The sequence below is a fragment of the Lonchura striata genome, chromosome 23 (assembly GCF_050655825.1).
Source record: "Lonchura striata isolate lonStrDom1 chromosome 23, ASM5065582v1, whole genome shotgun sequence".
NCBI lineage: Eukaryota > Metazoa > Chordata > Aves > Passeriformes > Estrildidae > Lonchura > Lonchura striata.
In genome coordinates, this window is record NC_140725.1 from 1,998,736 (window position 1) to 2,013,857 (window position 15,122).

At 66.3% G+C, this 15,122-nt stretch overlaps 2 protein-coding genes across 5 annotated transcripts; one reads left to right on the forward strand and one right to left on the reverse strand.

Annotated features, from left to right (window-relative positions):
• The first annotated feature begins 646 nt into the window (after positions 1 to 646).
• Positions 647 to 5,098, forward strand: TMEM54 (transmembrane protein 54). Of its 4 annotated transcripts, XM_085559706.1 has the most exons (7): positions 647 to 863; positions 1,372 to 1,565; positions 1,813 to 1,872; positions 2,584 to 2,772; positions 3,363 to 3,497; positions 3,634 to 3,992; positions 4,770 to 5,098. In XM_085559706.1, the coding sequence occupies exons 1-6, from the start codon at positions 851 to 853 to the stop codon at positions 3,724 to 3,726; spliced, it is 684 nt and encodes a 227-aa protein (XP_085415832.1). In that variant the 5' UTR covers positions 647 to 850; the 3' UTR covers positions 3,727 to 3,992; positions 4,770 to 5,098. The 4 variants fall into 4 exon arrangements, with proteins under 4 accessions (XP_085415832.1, XP_085415831.1, XP_077644636.2 ...); XM_085559705.1 differs by lacking the exon at positions 4,770 to 5,098 and having other exon boundaries at positions 683 to 863; positions 3,363 to 3,876; XM_077788510.2 differs by lacking the exons at positions 647 to 863; positions 4,770 to 5,098 and having other exon boundaries at positions 1,018 to 1,565; positions 3,634 to 3,973.
• HPCA (hippocalcin) lies at positions 3,966 to 7,604 on the reverse strand. Its single transcript, XM_021539378.4, has 4 exons — positions 7,413 to 7,604; positions 5,675 to 6,114; positions 5,073 to 5,178; positions 3,966 to 4,831 (listed from the first exon to the last, which is right to left on the reverse strand). The coding sequence occupies exons 2-4, from the start codon at positions 6,050 to 6,052 to the stop codon at positions 4,734 to 4,736; spliced, it is 582 nt and encodes a 193-aa protein (XP_021395053.1). The 5' UTR covers positions 6,053 to 6,114; positions 7,413 to 7,604; the 3' UTR covers positions 3,966 to 4,733.
• Between the last annotated feature and the right edge of the window lie 7,518 nt (positions 7,605 to 15,122).

Below are 15,122 nucleotides of genomic sequence, written 5' to 3' on the forward strand. Positions count from 1 at the left end.
TCATCCTTTCCAAAGTTGCAGGGAAATCTTCCAGCTGCCTTTGCCCATGTGAAGCTGTTCCCAAAGGCTTGGGAAGGGGAGAGATCTCTCTTCTTCTCCTTGTGCAGCAGGGCTGGGCACAGGTGCAAGGAGGGGAAGAATGGGCAAAAAGGGCAAATTTCCAGCACTTCTGGGTGTGTGGGAGATGAGGATGCTGAGAGCAGTGGCTCAGGTGGAACGTTGGGGACAGTGCCTTTCCCCAGAGCAGTCCCAAGAACCAGAGTTGTCCTGGAATTAAATTGGACCCCACAGCCCCTCGCTGTGGGCTGAGCAAGGCCCAGGAATGTCCCTGGAAGCTCCCTGAGGGACCACGGCCACCAAAGCTCCTCTGAGTCACCGTTTGGTGGAGTCACGGCAGCCCTGGCCCCTCTGCTCTGCCCTCAGTCCCTGGCAGGGCTGGTCACTGCTCCGGCAGTGTCCCACCTCCCAGACCCTCAGCCTGGGGGATCCCTGGCTGGATCCCAGCCTGCTGCCGCAGCTTTGGGGTGGGGATGGATGGGGAGGGGGATGAGGAAGCGCGCAATGGTGAATTGGCACGGCACGGCGTGTCACGGCACGGCTGCTGGCTTGGCAGCAAGGGGAGGGCAGGGGTGGGACACGCAGGAGAAGGTGGAGTTATCCCTTTGTGCCGGGGAGCTGGTCTGACAGGAATCTCACAGGAATCGGAGCAGCAGCCCGGTGGCTCCGGTGTCCTGGTCCTGCCCAGTCCCAGCCCTGCTCCCACCCAGACCCGATGGATCCGGGGGCCGAGGGCAGGGCAGGTCCCCGGGGCATCGAGGGGCTCTGACGGGCTGATCCGGGCCCGGTGAAGATGTGCCAAGTGGGTGAGTCCGGCTCTGGGTGGCGATCGCAGCAGGAGGGCAGGGGAAACTGAGGCACGGAGGCAGGGAGAGGAGCCGAGGGGCTCGGTGGGCTCGGGGAAGGAGCTGGGCTGAGCACTGGGTGGTGATGGCTGCGTCAGGGTGGGTTCCAAGGGAGAACAGCCCCTCAGTCACTCCTCGAAGTGCCGGGTGCCAGAACCCAGCCCTGGAACTGCCACTTGGGGACAGCTGCTGTCCCAGAGCTCCCTCGTCACCCCGAGGAGCCCCAGCCCTTCCCAGCCCCACAGGGCCCCTGTCCCCATGGCCACTGCCCCAGACCTCTGCTCCAGTCCCAGGAGAGCTGGCTGGACCAGTGGTCTGCATATTTGGGCTGCCGGTGCCTTCCACATCACCTCCTGCCTCATCCCCTGCCAGCACGTCCTCTGGGGCTGTCCCCAAATGTCCCATTCCTGTGGCAGGGAGGGACAGCTCGGTGCTGGCCACCCCACACCCCCCTCTCCCCTCGTCTCAGGCCACCTCGATCCCAGCGGCCTCCGAAATGTGCTGATGAAAACGGGGCTCATCCTCCTCATCGTCGGGCACCTCAACTTCATCACCGGCGCCCTGGTCCACGGCAGCGTCCTGCGCTTCGTGGTCACCGCCCGCGATGCCACCTCCCTGCACTACGGTGTCACCAACAGCGCCTCTGTCATCGCTGCGCTGCTGGTACCGCCGGCAGCGGGGCCGGGGAGGGATGGGAGAGGGCTGCAGGCTGGGAAGGAGATGGGATGCAGGATGGAGCCTGCTGGGACTCCCCCACCCCAAACAAGCCTTTCTTGGGGAATTAAACACTCCGCGGGAGGCTGTGGGAGGTGAAGCGCTGCCCCCTGGATGAGCTTCCAGGATGAAACCAGCGGGGAAAGGAGCCCTGGGGCAGGGTGGCTCCTGCTGAGCTCCCTGTGCTGCCCCCCAGATCATCTCCTGCGGAGTCTCGGCCCTGCTGCTCTCCCGGTACCTCAGCCCTGCTGCCCTCGTAAGCACCCCCAGACCCTCCCAGTACCGGGGGGTGCAGCCCTCCCAGGGAGCCCGCACAGACCCCCCAGCCCCAATCCTGGGTCTGTCCTGGGGAGGGGACATCCCCTAAAACCCTAATCCTAACCCTAACCCTAACCCTCTCAGGGAGCCCACACAGATCCCCCAGCCCCACTCCTGGGTCTGTCCTGGGGAGGGGACATCCCCTAAAACCCTAATCCTAACCCTAACCCTAACCCTAACCCTCTCAGGGAGCCCGCACAGATCCCCCAGCCCCTCTCTTGGGTCTGTCCTGGGGAGGGGACATCCCCTAAAACCCTAATCCTAATCCTAAAACTAACCCAAACTCTAACCCAAACCCAAACCCTGATCCTAAACCCAAACCCAAACTCAAACCCTAACCCAAACATTAACCCAAACCCAAACCCTAACCCAAACCCAACCCCAAACCCAGACCCAGACCCAACCCAACCCCAACCCCAACCCCAACCCAACCCAACCCAACCCCAACCCCAAACCCAGACCCAACCCCAAACCCAACCCAAACCCAACCCCAAACCCAACCCAAACCCAACCACAACCCAACCCCAAACCCAACCCCAAACCCAACCCCAAACCCAACCCCAACCCCAGACCCAAACCCAAACCCAGACCCAACCCAACCCCAACCCCAGACCCAAACCCTGTCCCTTCCCCGTTCTCGCTCCCGCAGAAATGGGCGCTGCTGGCCCAGAGCTCCTGCAGCAGCCTGTGCTGCCTGTGCCGCCTGCTGGGGCTGCTCGTGGCCATCGGGCTCACCCTGGGCAACCAGGGCCGGGCGCTGCTGGCCCCCTGCTCCAGCACCGCCAGCGGCCTCGCCCCGGTGTCCCGCGAGTGTCCCTTCGACCCCACCCGCGTCTACGTGAGTGCCCCGCGGGCTGGGCATGGGGTGTGCTGGGAGTGCCAGGGGCTGATGCTGGGCTGTGTCCCCGAGCTCCACGCTGTCCCTCTGGGCCGGGCTGGGGGTGGGATGTGCCGGGAGTGCCGGGGGTTGATGCTGGGCTGTGTCCCGGAGCTCCATGCTCTGGGCCGGGCTGGGCGTGGGATGTGCCGGGGGTTGATGCTGGGCTGTGTCCCCGAGCTCCACGCTGTCCTCCAGGCCGGGCTGGGGGTGGGATGTGCCGGGGGCTGATGTTCCCGTTGTGCCCCAGAGCTCCACGCTGTCCCTCTGGGCCGGGCTGGGCGTGGGATGTGCCGGGAGTGCCGGGGGTTGATGTTCCCTCTGTGCCCCAGAGCTCCACGCTGTCCTCCAGGCCGGGCTGGGCGTGGGATGTGCCGGGAGTGCCGGGGGTTGATGCTGGGCTGTGTCCCGGAGCTCCATGCTCTGGGCCGGGCTGGGCGTGGGATGTGCCGGGGGTTGATGCTGGGCTGTGTCCCCGAGCTCCACGCTGTCCCTCTGGGCCGGGCTGGGCGTGGGATGTGCCGGGGGTTGATGTTCCCGCTGTGCCCCAGAGCTCCACGCTGTCCCTCTGGGCCGTCTCCCTCCTGCTGGAGGCCATGGGGATCTTCTTCAGCGTCCGCTGCCTCCTGCTCACCCTCGAGCTGCTCCGCCTCGGCCGCTGCTGCCGCGGGATGCTCCGCATGAAGGTGATGCTCTCTGGTTCCTGGGCTCAGCTCCAGCCCCTCTGCTCTGCTGCAGGGCTGGGACAGGGCAGGTCGGAGCTGGTGGATCCAAGGTTTCCACCCCTCTGCTCCCATCCTCGTCCTTCTCTCTGGCTTCCAGCTCTCTCTGCAGGAAGCCCCCGTGGAGACCCCCGAGCCCGGGCAGTGCCTGGCCTTGCTGAGACTGGACAGTGGAGAAACTGCCCGGCTCTGAGCAGGGCCTGAGGGATAAATGACCCTGTGGATGTGTCCTGGCCATTCCTGCCCCGTTCCGGCACCAGCACAGCCCCACGACAGGACTCGGCTGCATCCCAGGAGGTGTGGACACATCCCCTGGAGCACGAGCCCATCCCGTGGCCTTGGGCTGCAGCGAGGGATGAAACTGGGCTGGATCCAGAGGCTGCAGGGAGGAACCTCCCCCAGAGGCTCCGTGTCCCCTTTCCCAGCACGGACTGCACTGACACAAGCTTTATTCTGCAGGTATTCCAGCCCAGAAGCACGGCCCCCCCAGCCCCACCCCATCCCTGCCGAGGGGAAGGGGCTGATCCATCCCTGTCCATGGGGAAGGGGCTGAGGCTGATCCATCCCTGTCCATGGGGAAGGGGCTGAGGCTGGTCCATCCCTGCCGAGGGGAAGGGGCTGATCCATCCCTGTCCATGGGGAAGGGGCTGAGGCTGATCCATCCCTGCCGAGGGGAAGGGGCTGATCCATCCCTGTCCATGGGGAAGGGGCTGATCCATCCCTGTCCATGGGGAAGGGGCTGAGGCTGGTCCATCCCTGCCGAGGGGAAGGGGCTGATCCATCCCTGTCCATGGGGAAGGGGCTGAGGCTGGTCCATCCCTGCCTGTGGCGGAGTCCCCACATGGGGCTGGGTGCCGGGGACCCCCCAGCCACCGGGGTTTTGTCCCCTGGGCCGTGTCCCCGCGCCTGCCGGAGATGCAGCGGGGGCTTGGCCACCAGGCTGGGCTGTCCCCCTGCTCCAAGCCCCGGCGCTGGGGGGGACTGTCCTCACTCAGGGCAGACCCTGCCTCCATCCTCCCACCGGTGATGCCAGTGCAGAGCCCCCCGGGGATGGGGACTGTCCCCTGGGCTCCCCTCACCCCAATATCATCCCACGAGGGGCTGTGGGGGCACAGCGGAGGGCACAGTGGGGCTGGGCAAGGGGCAGTGACCATCTGCAGGGTGGGGGGTGTCGGGGGGGGCTGTGGGGGTCCGCGGGGCTCAGAACTGCACGGCCCCGCTGGGGTCACACTGCAGCAGGCGCACGATGGACGGGTCGCTCTTGGCCCCTCTGATGAACTCCTCCAGCGAGAGCTTCCCTGCGGGGAAGGGGACACGGCTCAGCCACCTCCCGGCACCAGAGACCACCCAGCGCAGCCCACGGAGCCCCTCCCACCCGGGAGGAGCACCCTGGGGTGCCCAGCACCCCGAGCCCCTCCTGCCAGCGGGGCCAGGCCGGGGGACATGAGCCATTTAATCAGCGTGCGTGCGGCTCCTTCTGAGCGCCCTGGATTTAGCCATGAGACCTTTCCCTAATCCCCCGCGGCTCCTCTCATTTACCGTCGTTATTAGTATCCATCTGTCGGAAGATTTTGTCCGTCCTTTTCTCCGGGGTGGATTCATCCTCAGGCATGTTCATGACCGAGGAGACCATTTTGTAGATGGCCTGAGGGAAGGAGAGGGGGTGAGGGTCCTGGCACTACCCACCCGGGACGGGCACAGAGCTCTGGGATTTGCTTCCCTGGCCATGGGGCCGGCCTCTGACACCCTTCCCATGGGATCGGGCTTCAGCTCCCAGCACAGCCGGGGCTGGAGCTGCTCCTGCAGGGAGGATTTGGCCGCTGAAGATGCCACTGAGCATCAGCGGCTCGGGATTTGGGCAAGGAAAGCGTCTCCTGCCCGTTTGCCAACAGCGCCAGGCGTGCTGGGGGACAACAGCCCGCCCTGGAAGCACAGGAAGGGTCCCGGCATGGGGTGACAAAGGGACACCGCCGGGCACGGAAAGACTCGGGATGCTCCAGGATAAAATGACCCCTGCAGGCAGCATATTTCATCCCTGCTACCGCAAAACCCTTTCCCGGGGAGGTCCCACGGGGCGAAATCCCCAAGCCACCCGCAGCCCGGGAGGCGACAGCCCGAGGCGCGGCGGGGCCGGGCGGTACCTGCACGATCTCCAGCATCTCCTCGCGGCTGATGTAGCCGTTGCCGTCCAGGTCGTACATGCTGAAGGCCCACATGAGCTTCTGCTCCAGCTTGCCGCGGGAGGTGACGCTCAGGGCGATGATGAACTCCCTGAAGTCGATGGTGCCGTCGCCGTTGGTGTCGAAGGTGCGGAAAACGTGCTCGGCGAACTTGGAGGCGTCGCCGTAGGGGAAGAAGTTGGCGTAGATCTTCTTGAACTCCTCCACGTCCAGCATGCCCGAGGGACAGTCCTTCAGGAAACCTTTGTACCAGCCCTGCAGCTCCAGGTCGGAGAACTCCGTGTTTTCCCGCAGGTCCTGGAGCATCTCCGGCCGGAGTTTGCTGTTCTGCTTCCCCATCCCGCTGGGACGCGTCCCGGGGGGACGAGCGCTGCCGGGCCGGGCTCGGGGGTCCCTCTGAGCTACAGGAGGGGACAGGGACGGGGCAGCGCTCGCTGGCAGCCCCCGGACACCGCTGCTGCTCCCTCCATCCCCGCCGGGAGCTCTGAGCCGTCGGGGACCACGCAGCGCCGGGCAGCGCCAGCCCCCTCCTGTTTGCGTAATAAGCCCTTATCGCTCATTTGCATAATAAATAGGTGATATATAGGTGGGATCAGCAGGGCAGAGCGGCCCCGAGGAGGGGAGGGGGTCCCGGCTGAGCGGTGCCTGCGGTTCTGGCCGGATCTGGGGCAGGTCCCTCGGAGGAAGGTTTATTTTCAGCTCCTCCGCTGGCTCCGCTCGGATTTGATGCCTCCGGCGGGCACCGGAGCCCCAGGAAGGGCTGGGGGTGGCAGGGACCTGCCCCAGGGTACCCCAGGAGCAGGAGCAGCCCCGAGGAGCTCCGCGGGGACGGTGCCCGGCACCTCATGCCCCCAGCCTGGGCACTCCGTGGTGACCTTGACCCGCTGCCACCCTCCTGGGGTGCCCGGGCTGCAGAAGTGCCCGGAGCTGCCTTATCCAGAGCAGGGAGAGGCCCCAGCACCCCCAAAGGTTCCTTTGGATCTCAGCACTCCCCAGGACCCCGCAGTTACGGGGGGCTGGGACCCCTCAGGGTCTCTCCTTTCCCCCCGAGGGAGGATCTGCGGGTCCCACCCCTCTCAGGGGTCCCCGGTTTTGTCCCCCCGGGACTGGCACGACCCCCACCCCCGATGCCCGCGGTCTGTGACCCCTCCCCACTGCCCGGGGCAGAGGGGAAGGGAACCGTGGGGGGCTCTGCACCCCGAGAGGGCTCTGCCAGGACCCCCCTAAAAGTGACACCTCCAGAAGGGCGGCTGGGCACCCCCAGGGAATCCTCTCCCGGAGTGGGGGGGCTCCAGGGGATCCCCAAACCGGACACCCTCGGACTGGGGGGACACCCCCACGGGAAGGTCCCTCCCGCGGGGAGGCATTGCGGGCACCCCGAAAGAAGGGCGGGGACCGAGGGGGACCCCGAGCACCCCGAAAGATGCGGCGGGGACCGAGGGGGACCCCGAGCACCCCCGAAATAAGGGCGGGGACCGAGGGGGACCCCGAGCACCCCGAAAGATGCGGCGGGGACCGAGGGGGACCCCGAGCACCCCGAAAGATGCGGCGGGGCGGGGGCGGCTCTGCAGCCGGCGGCGGGGACGGACGTGCCCGGGGCTGGGTCGGTGCCGGTGCCTCGGGCTCTGCGGCTCCTCGGTGCCCCCCGCTCGTGTGTGTGCGTGTCCCCCCCGGGTCCCTTGTCCCCGCCACCTCCTACCTGCCCGGAGACGGCCGCTGTCGCCGCCGCCACTGCCACCGCAGCCCGGGAGCGCCCGCCGCAGCGCCGGGCGGCGGGGGGGCACCGGGACCGGGGACAGCACCGGGACCGGGGACAGCACCGGCACCGGCACCGGGGACAGCACCGGGACCGGGGACAGCACGGCACCGGCACCGGGAGCAGCACCGGCACCGGGGACAGCACGGCACCGGCACCGGGGACAGCACCGGCACCGGGACCGGGGGCAGCACCGGCACCGGGGACAGCACGGCACCGGGACCAGGGACAGCACGGCACCGGCACCGGGGACAGCACCGGCAGCACCCCCGGGACCCCCCACCCGGGCCGGGACACCACGCAGCCCCCGGGGCTTTGCCCCACGGAGGAGAGGTCGGGGTGCAGCCCCTGGTACCCCCAGAGAAGGAGCTGGGGGGGCTCTGGGAGCACGAGAGGGTCTTGGAGACTGGGAGCACTGGGAGCACTGGGAACACCGGGAACACTGGGAATACCGGGCATACTGGAGGTTTTCAGGCGCTGGGAGCACTGGGAATACTGGGAACACTGGGAGCACTGGGAACACTGGGAATACTGGAGGTTTTCAGGCACTGGGAATACTGGGAACACTGGGAACGCTGGGAACACTGGGAACACTGGGAATACTGGGAATACTGGCAATAGTGTGGGAATCCAGGGCTTCCCTCTGGCTGCCCTGGGACCCTGGCAGGGGTCAGGAACCCCCTGGACAGAGCCCCCAGAGACACTGGCTGTGATCTCTGTCCATGGAAAAGAGTTTTCAATCTTACAGGATCAATTACCAGCTCTGAGTGTTTGATATCAGTAATAATTAAGTGTGGCACGGGTGCAAAAGTAAAATTTTAGGATTCTAGATGAGGGGTCCAAAGGGGACAAGATGGAGGAAATTGGGTGTGCCTTGTTCTTTTTCTCCTTCTTCATGCCCTCCATGTCTCACTGTGGTGTTGGCATTTTTCTGTTGGTTCAGGCTGGGGACACACTGTCCAACGTAGGTGACAGATATTGGCACGTTCTTGTAAATCCAGCCCAGGGAGTTTCTGGTATTGAATGTTTGTCACATCCCACTGAGGGCAGAGCCCCACACGCTGCCCTGCAGGACAGAGCTGGGCAGGGCAGCAGAACATGTGAGAGATAAACAGAATAAACAACCTCATAACCAGCACAGATGAATTATGACTTCTCCTTTAGCAAGAAAGACAGAGAATTTTTGCAATTTTGGAATCATCAATACCTCAGGACAGGATTGGGCTGGAAACACGAAGCTGGGGAGGGGAGATGCTGCGGAGGTGTTTGCTTCTCTCCCGTTGTAGAAAGAGATTTGGGAAGCGGGGTGGGATGGGACACGGGCAGGAAAATGAGGAAAAGGGAGATTTTGGTGCTTTTGGGAACACATCCCGGGGGGCTGGAGCTGGAGCTGGGGGACAGTGGGGGCACCCAAGGTGGGGGTGCCACCTGCCCTCGGATAATCCTCATATCTATTTTAATCCCCCCGGGCATGAGCGGCAGAGGCACAACTGACGCAGGCTGATTTGAAAGCATCCCATTTCCGACTCCAACCCGACCCTAAACCCCCCTAATCCCCCGAGCTGCCAGGGATTGCAGGAGGGACACGGAGGATAATGCCCGGGAGGGGGGCACGGGCACGGGCACCGAACCCCCAGCGATCCTCAGGGTCCCTGGCACGGGGGGCAACTCATCCTGCCTGCCTCCCACCGCCCTCCACCCCAAAATATCGTGGGTTTATGGCTGGGGACCCCTCCAGCACCTCTTGCCAAGGGGATGGATGGGTGGCACAGCTGCCGTGGCAGCGGTCAGGATGCCCTGGGGGTGCCAGGGCCGGGTCCCGCTGGCCCCGTGGTGCTGCAATGTCGCGCTGTGCCATGTCCCCAAAGCTGCTGGGGACACGCCGGGGTGCTGCTGATACCTGCCTGGGTGTTCCCCCTCCTTTTCCTCCTGCTTTTCCTTCCTCCTCCTCCTCCTCCTCCCGGCAGGGATTCCTGTGGGAATTTCCTGCGTTGTCATGGCAGCCGCGATGCCCCCGAGGCTTCTCCGAGGCAGAGCAGGGTGGGGTGAGGCTGCAGGGGACATCCCGAGGGGACACCCCCGAGGGGACACCCCGGAGGGGACACCCCCGAGGGGACACCCCGGAGGGGACACCGCGGTGTCCCTGGGCCCCAGGACACCCCTCGGGGTGTCCCGGGCACTGCGTGGGGGTCTCGCTGTGCCCCCCAGGCTGATGGGGCTCGATGATGCCCAGAGTGAGCAGAGCTCGGTGTTTTGGGGTCCAGCATCAGCCCCGAGTGCCCACGGGAGCACCCTCGTGGGTGCCAGGGTGGCACAGAAGGAGCGCGGGCGTGTCCAGGGAGGTTGGGTGCTCAGCACACAGCAGACGCCATCCCGAAAACCTTCTGGGATCCTGGGACGAACTGGGACAGGGCAGAGCAGGAGGGGCTGAGCACAACCAGGGTGTCCCCAGTTACCCCACAGACCCTTCCCCACGGGCCCACGCTGTCCCCAGAGCTGTCCCTGTCCCCAGAGCGTGTGCCTGTCCCTGTCCCTGTCCCTGTCCCTGTCCCTGCCCCTGTCCCTGTCCCTGTCCTCAGAGTCTGTGTCTGTCCCTGTCCCTGTCCCTGTCCCTGTCCCTGTCCCTGTCCCTGTCCCTGTCCCCAAAGCTGTCCCTGTCCCTGTCCCTGTCCCTGTCCCTGTCCCTGTCCTCAGAGTCTGTCCCTGCCCCTGTCCCTGTCCCTGCCCCTGTCCTCAGAGTCTGTGTCTGTCCCTGTCCCTGTCCCTGTCCTCAGAGTCTGTGTCTGTCCCTGTCCCTGTCCCTGTCCCTGTCCCTGTCCCTGCCCCTGTCCCTGTCCCTGTCCCTGTCCCCAAAGCTGTCCCTGTCCCTGTCCCTGTCCCTGTCCCTGTCCCTGTCCCTGTCCCCATCTGTCCCTATCCCTGTCCCTGTCCCTGTCCCTGTCCCTGTCCCTGCCCCTGCCCCTGTCCCTGTCCCTGTCCCTGTCCCTGTCCCTGCCCCTGCCCCTGTCCCTGTCCCTGTCCCTGTCCCTGTCCCTGTCCCCAAAGCTGTCCCTGTCCCTGTCCCTGTCCCTGCCCCTGTCCCTGTCCCTGTCCCCGTGTCCCCATGTCCCCGTGTCCCCATGTCCCCATGTCCACGTGTCCCCGTGTCCCCCCGTGTGGTGCCCGCGGTGCCACCCTGCAGCCCGTCCCGCTCTCCTCGCCCTGCCAGCCCAGGTCGGGGCTCTGGGGACACGGTGACACCGTGCCGGTCCCCGCGGGGCGCTGGCACTGGCCCCGTGCGCTCAGCAGCGCCCTGGCACCGAGCCACGGCCGGGCTCTGCCTCAGTTTCCCCAGTTTGGGCTCGGCTGGGGGGTCAGGACATGCCCGGGGGTGGCTGGGGGCTGCAGCTCGTCCCTGCCGTGTCCCAGCCTGGGGACTGAGGGCACGGAGGTGGCACTGCCACCTCGAGAAGGGCACGGCCCCGTTGGGACAGGAATGGGTGACACTGGGGGGGTCTGGAGCGGGGTGGGGGGGCCCAGACTTGTCCCTTGTCCCCAAGGAACGGAGGGGTTAAATATCGTCACCAATGCCACCGGTGCCACCAGCGCCACCGGTGCCACCAGTGCCACGGCCACGCGCGGGCCCCGGGCTCCCTCTCGTGGCTTCTCGCCCCTTCTCATGGGGTGACCGAGGGACCCTCGGGGACACGGGGACACGGGGACAGCGGGGACACGGGGACAGCGGGGCCGGGGGTCTCCGAGCCGGGGGGCTCCGAGCGGGGGGACCCCAGTCCCCTCCCGGCCACCCCGGCTGCCCCCAGCCCCCTGCGGCAGGAGCGGGGCCGGGCTGCGGGTCCTGTCCCGGGGCTCCCGGGGGGATGTTGGGGGGTCCCGGCTGTGCCCCCCCATCCTCTCCCGGCGCTCCCGGCGCGGGGTCGGCAGATGGCAGCAGTGGCTTTCGGCAGCGCCGGGATGCGGGGGCTCCCCGCACCTCCTGAACCCCGGTATCCCGCACCTCTGCACCCCCTGAACCCCGGTATCCCGCACCTCTGCACCCCCTGAACCCCTGAACACCCTGAACCCCCGTATCCCGCACCTCTGCACCCCCTGAACCCCTGAACACCCTGAACCCCCGTATCCCGCACCTCTGCACCCCCTGAACCCCCGTATCCCGCACTTCTGAACCCCCTGAACCCCAGAACACCCTGAACCCCCGTATCCCGCACCTCTGCACCCCCTGAACCCCCTGTACCCCGCACTTCTGAACCCCCTGAACCCCCGTATCCCGCACCTCTGCACCCCCTGAACCCCTGAACACCCTGAACCCCGCACTTCTGAACCCCTGAACCCCCTGAACCCCCTGTACCCCGCACTTCTGAACCCCCTGAACCCCCGTATCCCGCACTTCTGAACCCCAGAACACCCTGAACCCCCGTATCCCGCACTTCTGAACCCCAGAACCCCCTGAACCCCCGTATCCCGCACTTCTGAACCCCTGAACCCCCGTATCCCGCACTTCTGAACCCCAGAACCCCCTGAACCCCCGTATCCCGCACCTCTGCACCCCCTGAACCCCTGAACCCCCTGTACCCCGCACTTCTGAACCCCTGAACCCCCATATCCCGCACTTCTGCACCCCCTGATCCCCAGAACCCCCTACACCCCCTGTACCCCGCACTTCTGAACCCCAGAACCCCCTGAACCCCCATATCCCGCACCCTTTGCACCCCTTGACCTCCCTGCCCCTTCCACACCCCACACCCCCTGCACCCCCTGTTTCCTGCCCCCCCTGCACCCCACAGCACCCTCTCAGGACGGCACTCAGCACCCCCCGCACCCTGCCCAGCACCCCCCGGGCAGGACCCCACACCCAGCAGAGGATTTGGGGGGACCCAGACCCCAGAGAAGCTCCCGGGGGGTGCCCCCGCAGTGGGGTCTGCAATGGGGTGCAGGGAACCCTCCCCGCGATGCTTTGGGGAGCTGCAGGTGAGGGATGGGGTGACCGAGCTGCTCCAGGGGCGCAGTTAGGGAGCAGCAGCAGCAGCAGGGTCCCCCAAATCTGCCAACATCCCTGAGTGCCACCACAACCCCCCAGGGCTGGCACTGTCCCCCTTGGGGGACATCCGGACCCGTTTTTCTGGGGGGAAAAGCCCCTCACAACGGCCCCACTGATTTAGGGACAATCTTTGGGTGTCACCGGGCTGTGGGCTCGTGGGAGGGGTGGGACAGCTGGCGGCCTCCCAGGTGCCTGAGTGCTTAATTAGAGCCGTGGCTTAATTGGCAGACGCGTGACGGGCACCGTGTGACTTGAATAGTGATGGGCTGGGGGGTGCACGGGGAGCCCAGGGGTGACCACGGGGAACAGAACACCCCAAAAATCTTTTCCCAGCGGTGGGAAAGGAGAGGGGAACAAGCACAGAGTGGCTGTCCCATGGACCCCAGAGGCACCTGAGGCCTCAGAGGGGACCTCAGCACGGTGGTGACATCCCAGGGGCGGGCAGAGGACATGGGGCTGGAAAAGAGCAATGTTCCTCCTTTATTTGGGAAGGGGGAAAGGAAAAAGCCGAGGAATTGTGGTGTTAGCTGTGTTCAGCCTCTGGAAAAATACCAGGACACATCCAAAACCCTCCAGTGGGAGTCTGGGAGGCAGCAGGATGACAGGGACCGGCCTTGTCACATCTGCCAGGAGCCACTGGGGCAAAACACGGCCTGTCCCATGGTCTGGGGCTCAGGATGGGGTCCAGCCAGGCAGGGAATCCTTGGTTTTGTGTGTTATTCCCTAAATCTCACTGCTGGGGGACTTGGAATTCCCTGTGCAGAGATGGGGAAGTGCTGCTGCTGCTGCTGCTGGCACATCCTGCTGGGACCTCCCTGGAGATGTCCTGGGCTCACCAGGATCAGAACTTGGGGCTTGTGATGCTGCTCCAGGTGTGCAGACCACGGAGGAAGCAGCAGCAGGAGCCTGAGCCTGGCAGAGTCTCCTGCCCAGCCTCGTGTTCCAGAAAAGGAAAGCCCAAGGGAAGCAGCAGCCCAGCCTGGAGCCACCCCCCTGCAGGGCAGTGCCCAAATCCTGCTCCTTCCAGAGCATCCATCCCTGCAGGGCAGTGCCCAAATCCCTGCAGGGCAGTGCCCAAATCCTGCTCCTTCCAGAGCATCCATCCCTGCATGGCAGTGCCAAAATCCTGCTCCTTCCAGAGCATCCATCCCTGCAGGGCAGTGCCCAAATCCTGCTCCTTCCACAGCATCCATCCCTGCATGGCAGTGCCCAAACCCTGCTCCCTCCAGCCCAGCCATGTGTGTCTGGATTTGGGGGTCCCCAAGCTCAGTGCAGGCAGCTCCAGGGAGGGGCTGAACCCCCCTGTCCATCCCGGGGCTCCTGCTCCTCCCCTGCACCTTCTCCAGCGCTGAAATGATGAAATTTTAATCTGCTGCCAGGCAGGAGATGAAAGGGAGGCACCAGAGGCGTTGCCCTGGCAGGCAGCAGGGACCGTGGCACGGGCACCGTGCTGGGAATTGTCACCACCCAGCTGGGGAAGGACAGGTGGAGTGGCACGGCTTGGGCAGTCCCCTGGCTCTGGCAGAGGCTTTTTGGCTCTCCCTGGAGCACCTCTCACTTGTCCAGGAAGAATCTTTGGGGATTCCTCGGCTGGGGGGGGTCTCTCAGGGTGCCCCCCAAGGAGCACGGGCAGAGGGAGGGTGGCAAGGGGATGGTGGCAGGGGCTGCCAGAGCCCCCCACACCTGATTCACCCCCCTCTCCATGCAGCTGCATGGATGAGCAGAGAAAAACCACCAGGCCATAAACCAAAGCGTAGAGACCGGGACTGCCGTAAATGTGGGGACCCCGCTGGTGCTCCCCAGCACACCTGGGACAGACAGACAGCGAGGGACACACAGCCAGCACCTCCCACGCCAGCACGGCCGGCCGGGGCTGTCCCGGGCTGCTGGGAGCTGCCGGCCGTGCCCGGCTCCTCACGGGGCCAGGACACCCCGGGGCCGGTGGGGAGCACCGAGGGGTCCCAGCGGGGCCCCCCTGCAGTGCCGCACGGTTTGGCAGCTGAGCTGGGACTGGGATTCTGCTCCCATCACCAGCGAGCATCAATCAGAGGGGGCCGGTTAATTAACCTGGAGGCGCGGCTAATTCCAGAGGTTCCCGCTATCCTCTTCCCTCGCGTTTCAGCTGCCGCTGACCCGCAGGGCCCGTGTGACACCCCGGCGGTGGCACGGCCCCGCTGCCGCGCCCCGGGGCTGCTCCCGGTCGGGATGGAACCCCCCGATGTCCGAGCACCCCCGGGACGGGGCGGGCCGGGGAAACTGAGGCAGCGAGCGGGGCCGTGCCGGGCGGGGGGCCCGAGCCGCCCCCGTCCCGCCGCCCCTGGGGCCGGGGGAGGGACCGGAGCGGGGCTGCCCGGCGCTGCAGCGGGCGGAGCCGGGGCTCGGCGGGGCCGCCTCCCGGTCGAGCCCAGCCGTACCGTACCGTGCCGTGCCGTACCGAACCGAGCCGAGGCGAGCCGGGCGCTGCCGGGCGCAGCGGAGCCCCGCCGAGCCGCGCCGCACCGGGCGGCACCGGGCGGCACCGGGCGGCACCGGGCGGTACCGGCGGCACCGGGCGGCACCGGGCGGCACCGGGCGGTACCGGCGGCCCCGGCGCTCTCCGCGGTGCTGAACGGCTCCGC